This window comes from Arachis duranensis, chromosome 9 (assembly GCF_000817695.3).
Source record: "Arachis duranensis cultivar V14167 chromosome 9, aradu.V14167.gnm2.J7QH, whole genome shotgun sequence".
Classification (NCBI taxonomy): Eukaryota; Viridiplantae; Streptophyta; class Magnoliopsida; order Fabales; family Fabaceae; genus Arachis; species Arachis duranensis.
The window spans coordinates 92,952,360-92,962,623 of record NC_029780.3 but is presented as its reverse complement, the minus strand read 5'-3'; the positions used below and the strand labels follow the sequence as shown (position 1 = coordinate 92,962,623).

Sequence of the window (10,264 nt, the reverse complement as noted above, 5' to 3'; positions counted from 1 at the left end):
AAGAAAGTGTGAAAGAACAGAAAATCCTACTTGGATCCCAGGAGCGTTACGTGGCGCACAATTGGTGAGCCATGAGCCTCCCTTCACAAAGTAAAGTGTGTTGTTGCTGACGTTGACTTCAATAGTATTAAGAAGAAGGAATATCTATCTCAGTGTCCTGCTTCCACACTTGCTTGGTGTTCATGGCTTCTCTCAACTTCTTCCCTCACACCTCTTCACCTTCTTGTTCCTCCTCCTCCTCCTTTAGGAGCGGTTGCTCCTTTCTGAGGCCAAACTCTTCCATTAACCTGCAAAGCTTTCGCCGCACTCACACCCGCAGCCGCAGCCTTGTTGTGAAATCAACAGCGGGTGACACATCTGTGGCTGACCCTCCTCCTTCTTTCTCAGGGGACCGGGTCTCTTCTTCTGATTCTATCTCCCATCTCAAGCTCACTCTCCTGGTTCGTAATTTGTTCCCCTTTACGATTCTCTCCATCTATATTTTGCTTCCTTTTAGTTACTAGTCAAAACCAGTATCTGTAAATAATATATGATTTTTGGCCCTGCACATGGTAAAATGACAAAAGAAGAAAAGAAAAAAAAAAGAAAAAGAAGAAATTTGGGGGCAATTACTTGATACTTCTAGGGTTAGTAAGATGGTACTTCATCATATACTAAAGTTCTTACTTGATTAGGTAGCATGAGGACTTGTATGGTTAAATTCACACCTGTGGGATTTTAGTAATTATGGTTACATTTTTCTTACAGCTTTTCATATTTGAGATTGTTAGTCACGATTTTTTTTTTTTTGGTATATTAATGCATACGACTATTGTCACATATACTTGTGCTAGGGTTCCGGAATTCTAATTATTATCATGTTCACTGCTGCTTTTTGTTTAGTTTATGTTTGTTCTAGGATTTGGCTTTTAATACTTGCGGAATTATTATGCAGAGTGCTGTTTCTGGGCTGAATAGAGGTCTTGCTGCAAATGAGGATGATCTGAGAAAGGCGGATGCTGCGGCTAAGGAACTCGAAGCTGCTGGAGGACTAGTTGATCTCTCGGCTGACCTCGATAAATTGCAAGGAAGATGGAGATTAATATATAGCAGTGCATTCTCATCTCGTACTCTAGGCGGCAGCCGGCCTGGACCTCCCACAGGAAGACTCCTTCCTATAACTCTTGGACAGGTCTGTTGCTGAACACGTATCATGCATGATATAACTGTAAATTGCTTTTGCCGGGTCTCATGAAATATATTTGAAAATGATTCATAATAGTTGAGCAAGTTGCAGATTCTTATAGAAGTCTATTGTTTAGAGATATAAAATTGTTTTGTGTTCTTTCACATATAGTTCTTGACATAGAATTAGAGCTGCTATAAGTCTTGTTTGGTAATTTTCTGTGGAAGTTGAGGCTGAGAAACTACTAAGATGCTTCTATTAGATTTTATATAATTACAAACTATAGTGACAGTTTGCCAAATCTCTTACTGTTGCATTTCTACTGAATTCGCACTGTTTCTTGTAGGTTTTTCAACGAATTGACATCTTGAGCAAAGATTTTGATAATATAGTGGAGGTTCAATTGGGTGCTCCGTGGCCCTTCCCACCACTTGATGCAACAGCGACGTTAGCTCATAAATTTGAACTCATAGGTTGGTTTTATGTTTTCAAATTTCTTAATATTTATTTGCATTATATATACCATTTTTGTGATTGCTACTCTTTGCCAGATATGTTAATTTTAAAGTCTTGAAACTGCCATTTTTGTGGTGTATGGGTTTGTAATGTCTCAGGATCATCAAAGATCAAAATTACATTTGAGAAAACCACTGTGAAGACAGCTGGGAATTTATCACAGTTGCCGCCGTTCGAGTTACCTCGAATTCCTGATTCATTCAGGCCTCCGTCTAATACAGGAAGTGGAGAATTCGAAGTTACCTATCTTGACACAGATACTCGCGTCACGAGAGGAGATAGAGGCGAGCTCAGAGTCTTTGTGATTTCATGAGTTCCAGACGTATGTAACTTGCTTTTTCTATGAGTTTGAACATATACCAGCACCCACTTCTATCCTTCTTTAGAAGCTTCCCTTTTCAGTGTTCTCTGTCATAAGTTCTTCAATATTGTAACATTGGTATACTGATGTAATTAAACCACACCATGTACCTCCAAGAGAATAATGGGTTACTTTTTGTTCATATATAATGTAATCTATTTCATCCTTCTAGAAATTGTTGCTCATAGAATTTCGGATTTAGATACTTAACTTCTTCAACTATAGCCTTTCTTCTGTATACAGTTTTCTTTTTTATCTTTTCAACAAAGTTTCTAGACTAGATCATTTTACATGACTGAAGTTTCTGTTTTCCCTGTTTTCCCGCATTTCTGGAGCAAGGATATATTTTTACTAATATTTTGATATCCATCTAAGATGCTTCGTTCCGCTCCATTTTGCATTGTTTTCATCTTGAATTGGTTGTTTATGACTTTATGTGTTTCCTTGAATTCAATAAATTTGTGTGCTTTTCTTTATTTGGCGAAGGAACTTGTGTCTCTCACAGCTTCATTTCCTTGCCAAAACCATGTTGGATTTCTTGCTATTATGTGTTGACATCTGAAGAATTATTACTTACATGCATAAATATAACTGACATCTTCCAAATGTTTGAGTTATATATATTCTTCAGATTTTCATGGAGCTATAGCTTTGATTCAGATGTCTCTCTTGACAGACACCAGGTAGGTGACAGACCTAGAGCAATGGTAACACTACTTTCTTGCCGAGAAAATGTACTTGACAAGCTTTTGGTTCCTGCATATAACTAACCGAGTTGAATGTCCATTTAGCATAACACACAGCTTCACTGGCTGAATTGGAGGTAGAAAATTTAATCACGTAAATCATAGGAGAACCTTATTAGCATGATCTACATTGCATTTCAAAGATATTTTATTCATTTACATTCCCTGCTATGAAAAGCGTGAAGTCTACCAAAGAAAATTGTTGGAAGTTGGGGTCGCATTTAGTGATAAATTGATAATACATTAATACATGAACATAGGAACTATAAGTGTATAAGAATTCTATAAGGAAGATGTTCATATATACCGATGTACTTTTCGGTATATGTTGTTCTGTTGTTTTGAGCCATTTAGATATATAGTCAAATATTTGAAAGGATGATATTGAGGGATGGAAGCTACTATAGACTTGTTTTATTGGAGACCATGGAGAAGATGAAATTCATTCTGGAAATGGATTTTAACAATTGAGAATGTAAAGTGTGATTTCTAACCTTTCATTGTTCTTTCTCTCATATTTATTTTTGGTCTCACTTATAAAATTAATAGTGAGAGATCACACTTTACTCCCTCAATTGTTAAAAAAAATTGAGAGAATCCATTCTCCAGACATGGCTTGTGTTGGGTTAGTTGAAGAATATGTTGGAAATAGAATGTAGAGAAAAAGAAAAATAGTTCCCGACAAATTTAATACACATTCTAACTCAATTTTTTGTTGGTATTAATTTTTTTTTTGTTCTATTTTGCTGGATTTTAATATTATTTAAAAGTGTATAATTGTTGTGTAGACAAAAATGTAATATTAAAACTAAGTTGGGTTCGTCTAGTGGTTAGCTCACTAGTCCGCTTAAGCAAGTGTCGGGGGTTCGAATCCCGCCTTGTGCATGCAGCAATCCATTGGCCAGCGGCAAACCCTTAAATGGAGCTTAGTACCGCGACGGATTAGTCCTTGGTCTGTCGGGCCAAGGGATACCGTGGAAAACAAAAAAAAATGTAATATTAAAAAGTTCCTTTTTTATTTTCTATCATCAAAGATAAATTAAAATAAACAATTAATATTAAATAAATATTACAAATAGGACAAACAATTCAAAAAAATGGAATTGGGACAAATCAGAATGAATGGAATTCAGAAGTTACACATACACATAGATATTTATCGGTTCATTTTTTTATAGAGTAGAGTATTATTTTGATTTTTAACCTTTAGATCAAATTCTAATTTTGTTTTTTTCTATTTTTAATGAAAAATTTTTATATTAGTGATCGTTGGTAGTTCGATTTTACTTACATATTAAAATTAAATATTATTGGCTCTTCAATATGCAAATTGTTTGTATCAAATTTAATAGTGAGACAATATTAAACCTATTTTTTGGGATTAAAATAGGTAAAATATTAAGAACTAAATTAAAATTTACTTTAGACGTTAAGGGATAAAATAATATTTTTTTCCTTTCATATTTTGCGTTACTTAAATTTTCAGCTGATAAATACTCTTTGAAAATCACACCTGAGTTATTTTACAGCTCAGTTTTTAATAAGACGTAATGCAAATTAAGATAAAGTCAGACAATTCCAATAAACTCTATTTGTAAAGTTGTACGAGTTGAATTCTATTAGAAATCAAAATATATTAGATCTAAGTTTTTTTTATTTTAAAAAATTTTGATTAAAAATATTTCTCATAAAAATTATCCAAATTTTTGTAAATTTATGTGACTTTACTCAGCTTAGGTTGAGTTTATTTAGATTCGATTCAATTAATGAGTTAACTCATTTTTTAATTTAAACTATTAAATTTCTAAAATTTTAAAAATTAACTTAAGAGTTTAATAATCATACTTGTATGAGTTTTTTTATTACATCCATCATATTGTTTATTGGACAATATTATCTATAAATGCACTATCTTTAATAATAACAACAACAACAAAAATAATTAAATGATCATGATAAAAAAGAAAAAAAAAATATGTTACATGTAGAAAGTTAACATTTTAAGGAGTATATTATTCAGAAGTGTCTCATAGACTCGTACCTTATGCCTATAAAATAGGAACATACATCACCTTTTTGAAAATGCGTTTGACCTGCAAGTTGGGTTATTTGCAAAGGCAAAGGCTATGGTATGGATTGAAGGGAACGTTCAGAGGTGTGGATGTCATATGCATGTATTCGTCATACGACACGTGTGGTGTTAGATGGACTTGGGCAGTCAGTACAAACAAAGTATTCCTGACAGAAGATGAAAAGAGAAGAGCTTTTTAAACGTGGGTCATATAGGGTTGCAGAGGAGTAGTTGATAAGTGTCATTGTTAATGGAAGGATGATGTTAAACAATTTTTTGGGAGAACATAGTTGGTGGACCAATGAGATTTTTTGGTAGTGTTGGACTATGCAAGTTAGGCTTTATTGTTGAGTGAATGTTTGTTTTGTGTTGGCCTTTGTTTAAATGAGACAGTAGCCAAAGTGAAACTTATTGATGCGGACTCAGTAACAAAAAACAATTTAACATGAGTAAAAATAGGATATTGGGTCGGAGGCAATGGTTCTTGTATCCAGATTAACACAAGACAAAATGTCCCTGTAAACGTGGGAAGGAAACCTTGAGAGGGAAACACATTCATCAAGCACAGTTGAAAGGAAGGAGCGTGGAAACCCTAGCCGTAATAATCGGATGGAGCAACAGTTGGGGTGTGGATGTCCTCGTCCCTGAAGGATATTGGATACAGTGGTTTTCATTAGGGCAGCATCGGAGGGCATCTCATACACGTTCGGAGTCTCGCGCGATTGGTAAGTTCTGGTACATCTATCTGTAGGAATTTGAAGGGTGGTATTTAGCGGCTAGTGATTATGATTCCATTCCCAATGGTTTATTGATGATATATATAAATCCCTGTTTCGATTTAATGTGGCTTTTGAATTGTGGCATGTATATTCTGCGTTATGGATTTTGACCAATACAAAATATCTTGCAATGTTAGCCAGGTTCTCGCCAGCAGTGGGTGTGTTAGTATCTGTTTGTGTAGATATAGATTAGGACAGCGTTAAGACTCTGTGATGTGGAATTTATGTAATATCATATAGTGGGTAGACATTGAAGTAGGTTAGGTTTAGGGATTCAGGTATGCACGAGTTTGACGATACCTATAAATGTACATAAACATTTTTAAGCGGTGAAGGTTAAAAATGGTGAGAAATATTTTGACCATGTTGTGGGATGTTCATGATTTTATCATACCTAATTATCAGAAGGTGTATAAAATAAATTGTTTGCACATATCACTAATATTGAAGTATTAATTAAGTTCTTATAGGTGATTCAGGTATTACCTCAATGCTTTAAAAATAGTTATTAACTAACCTTTTCCATTCATGATTTTTAATTTTTTTAATTTATTTAAGAAAAAAAGCATTGAATTGCTAGAATTAGTTCGGGTTGAACTTTAGCTAAAAAAATTAACAAGCTCAATAATCACATCCTTGGTTTTTAGTTAGTAGAAATTGATGTGGATCTATAGTACTTACTTTTGGTGTGTTATGATTGTGTGTGTCACGACTTATGCAGGTGAATTTGTAAATGGAAATAGTCAACTTGAAAGATGTGTTGTAAACACGGAATGATGATAGTGTTGATTATGGCGATGTTACTTCTCTCACTGACGACGACATATTAAGAAAGGTATTTCCAATGGGAGAAGATGCATATGATTTCTATCAGAAATTGGGTAGGTTTCATGGTTTTGGAATTCGTAAGGGGATATGTTTAAGGATGGAAGTGGGAACCTAATTAGGTGAAGATTTTTTTTCAATAGAGAATGGCTCAGACATAGGAAACATTACAATCGGGTGGATAGGAGGAGGACTCACAAGTCAGAGACAAGGACAAACTATGAGGCGAGGATGTACATATACCTTGACAGGAGCAATAACATTTGGAGGGTGAAGAAGGTTATCACGAAGCACAACCATGCGCTCACACATCATGGCATGGTCCACCTAATTCCAAATTTTCGGTTCATGACAGAAGCGACAAAAGCTCAAATAAATGGAATGCAATGGCGTGGAATCTCGACCTTGAAGACGATGCAGTACCTAGCTGGCATGGCCAGTGGGTATTCTCTAGTTGGTTTCCTAAAGAAGGATCCTTATAACTACGTTGATAGAAGTAGGCGTGCTAAAATAGCTGATGGAGATGCGAACTCGGCTATAGTGTACCTGGAGGGAAAAGTTGATGATGATCCGATGTCTATGGCGCGGTATAATGTTACTGAGGATGACATGCTAGCAAATTTACTCTGGGCGGACCTGCTAATATTACACAATTGTTACATCACTTTTAATAAAAAAGCTTAAAATTTAAAAAGTAATATCTATTTCAACACGGATAAAAAAATTTTAACAAGACCAACAATTTTTTCTTTAATCTACATAACTGCAATTTCTTTTTTAAAAAACAAAATGATACAAAATCATTATACCCTAAACGTTGACGGTTAACCTCTTAAACACATAATTCATCTATGAAAATATTTGTTTTTCAACAGTTATGATGAAAAAATTTAAAGAAATATATTTTATACATTAAACCATAGAAAGCATTCAAAGCTTTTGGATAAGATCGGCTTACGTAATCTTTTGGATAAGACATGGACCTTTCAGCAAGTAACCTCAACTGGGCTGATTTTTGTGTCCCAATAAACTGTACATTGCTTCCATAGGAGATGCAAATTTTTCTCACACCCCAAGTGTACTGTTATTTGGATGGAGTTACAGTTAGCCCCATCGACGTGATGGGTGCATCAATCTTTAAAAAATCAGATGGCCAGGGTTGTATCAATGGTGAGATTACATCCAAACTCCTGCTGGAAGAGCCACCGAAAAGACATATGCGGGGTAGGTAAAGTTAGGTCTGTGTTGGGTTGCATAAGGGCACGCGGCTGACTGGAAATCTCCACTTTATCCTTGTGACTTTGTTATTTATGTTACTACCCATGCATCTCCCTGCCATTGTTATCCCAAGAAAAGAAAGAGCACTGGTGCACGAAATTGCAATCACACTTTTGCAATCCGCACAACTAACCAGCAAGTGCAATGGATCGTCCAAGTAATACCTTACATGAGTAAAGGTCAAATCCCACGGAGATTGTTGGCTTGAAGCAAGCTATGGTTATCTTATTATTCTTAGTCAGGATATAATATCAATAATAATTTTTAGTTTTAATTGTAAAAAGTAAAAGAGTATGAAATAAATACTTATTATGCAGTAATGGAGAATATGTTGGAGTTTTGGAGATGCTTTGTCCTCTGAATTCCTGCAACATAATGCTTTCTCACTTTCATAAATGCAAGGCTCCTTCCATGGCAAGCTGTATGTAGGACATCACCATTGTCAATGGCTACTTCCCATCCTCTCAGTGAAAATGGTCCAAATGTTTTGTCACAGCACGGCTAATCATCTGTCGGTTCTCGATCATGTCGGAATAAGATCCATTGATCCTTTTGCGTCTATCACTACGCCCAACACTCGTGAGTTTGAAGCTCGTCACAGTCATCCAATCCTTGAATCCTACTTGGAATACCACAGACAAGGTTTAGACCTTCCGGATTCTCAAGGATGCCGTCAATGGATTCTAGCTTATACCACGAAGATTCTGATTAAGGAATCTAAGAGATACTCATTCAATCTAATGTAGAACGGAGGTGATTGTCAGGTACACGTTCATGGATTGAGAAAGGTGATGAGTGTCACGGATCATCACCTTCTTCATATTGAAGCGCGAATGAACATCTTAGATAGGACCAAGCGTGTTTGAATGGAAAACATAAATCATTGCATTAATTCATCGAGACACTGCAGAGCTCCTTACCCCCAACAATGGAGTTTAGAGACTCATGCTGCCAAAAGGTACAAATTTCAGATCTAAAAATGTCATGAGATGCAAAATAAGTCTCTAAAAGTTGTTTAAATACTAAACTAGTAACCTAGGTTTACAGAAAATGAGTAAACTAAGATGGATAGTGCAGAAATCCACTTCTGGGCCCCACTTGGTGTGTGCTGGGGCTGAGACTTAAGTTTTTCACATGTCTGGGCTGTTTCTGGAGTTGAACGCCAGGTTGTAACTTGTTTCTGGCGCTGAACGCTAGAATGCAACATGGAACTGGTGTTAAACGCCAGTTTACATCGTTTATCTTCGCGCAAAGTATGAACTATTATATATTTCTAGAAAGCCCTGGATGTCTACTTTCCAACCCAATTAAGAGCGCGCCATTTGGACTTCTGTAGCTCCAAAAAATCCATTCTGAGTGCAGGGAGGTCAGAATCCAACAACATCAGCAATCCTTTTTCAGCCTAAATTAGATTTTTGCTCAGCTCCCTCAATTTCAGCCAGAAAATACCTGAAATCACAGAAAAACACAAAAACTCATAGTAAAGTCTAGAAATATGAATTTTTCCTAAAAACTAATAAAAATATACTAAAAACTAACTAAAACACACTAAAATCTACATGAAATTACCCCCCAAAAAGCATATAAAATATCCGCTCATCACAACACCAAACTTAAACTGTTGCTTGTCCCCAAGCAACTAGATAAATAAAATAGGATAAGAAAATAAGAAGCAATAATATCTCAGAATTTTAAGTGAAGCTCAGATTCTAATTAGATGAGCGGGGCTAGTAGCTTTTTGCTTCTGAACAGTTTTGGCATTGACAAACCCCAATTTGACGGTTTATTTTGTATTGAGTTTAGAGTGTTTTGATAACCTTTTGTCACATTTAGCCTATGAATTAGCATGGTTTTGTTATCTCTCCCATATTCGTGCTTAAGTGTAAAAACATGCTTTTCAAGCCTTATTTTGATGAATTCTAGTTTCTCTTTGATTCCATAAAAGGCCTTGATGTGTTTGCTAGTAATCCCAGGAATGAAATAGGCTAGGCATGGATCAGAGGAAGCAAGGAAGGAAGCATAAAAGTGGAGAGAAGCATAAAAAGTCAAAGAAGCAAAGTCAGCCATGCACGCGCACGCGCACAAGGCGCTCGCGCGCACATTGCGAAACAGGCCAAGGACGCGCACGCGTACTGTGCGCGCACGCGCCGATGATGGCACATGACCTCACTAATGCAACACGTGCCTAGCGATTTGAGAGGGTTTCTGAACCCATTTTGGCGCCAAATGCGAAGGAAGAGGAATATAAGGATGAAGGATTAAGGGGAAGGCAATAGGGAATCAACTAGGCAATAATACACACCCACTAGGATTAGTTTAGAGTTAGTTTCTAGAGAGAGAAGCTCTCACTTCTCTCTAGAATTAGGATTAGGTTTAGGTTAATCTCTCTTCTTGGATCTAGGTTTAATTCATGCTTTGATTCAATTTACCTTCATCAATTCTTAAATCTTCTCATCTCTCTTTCTAGTTATATGCTTTAATAATTGTAATTCTTCATTTTGTTTTGGATAGATTGTTGTTCAT

General features: G+C 35.9%; 1 protein-coding gene across 1 annotated transcript; it reads left to right on the top strand.

The window, feature by feature from the left end:
- Nucleotides 1-47: 47 nt before the first annotated feature.
- Nucleotides 48-2,252, top strand: LOC107466235 (plastid-lipid-associated protein 6, chloroplastic). The gene is made up of 4 exons (XM_016085223.3): nt 48-440; nt 935-1,171; nt 1,512-1,638; nt 1,780-2,252. The coding sequence occupies exons 1-4, from the start codon at nt 183-185 to the stop codon at nt 1,992-1,994; spliced, it is 837 nt and encodes a 278-aa protein (XP_015940709.1). The 5' UTR covers nt 48-182; the 3' UTR covers nt 1,995-2,252.
- Nucleotides 2,253-10,264: the final 8,012 nt, after the last annotated feature.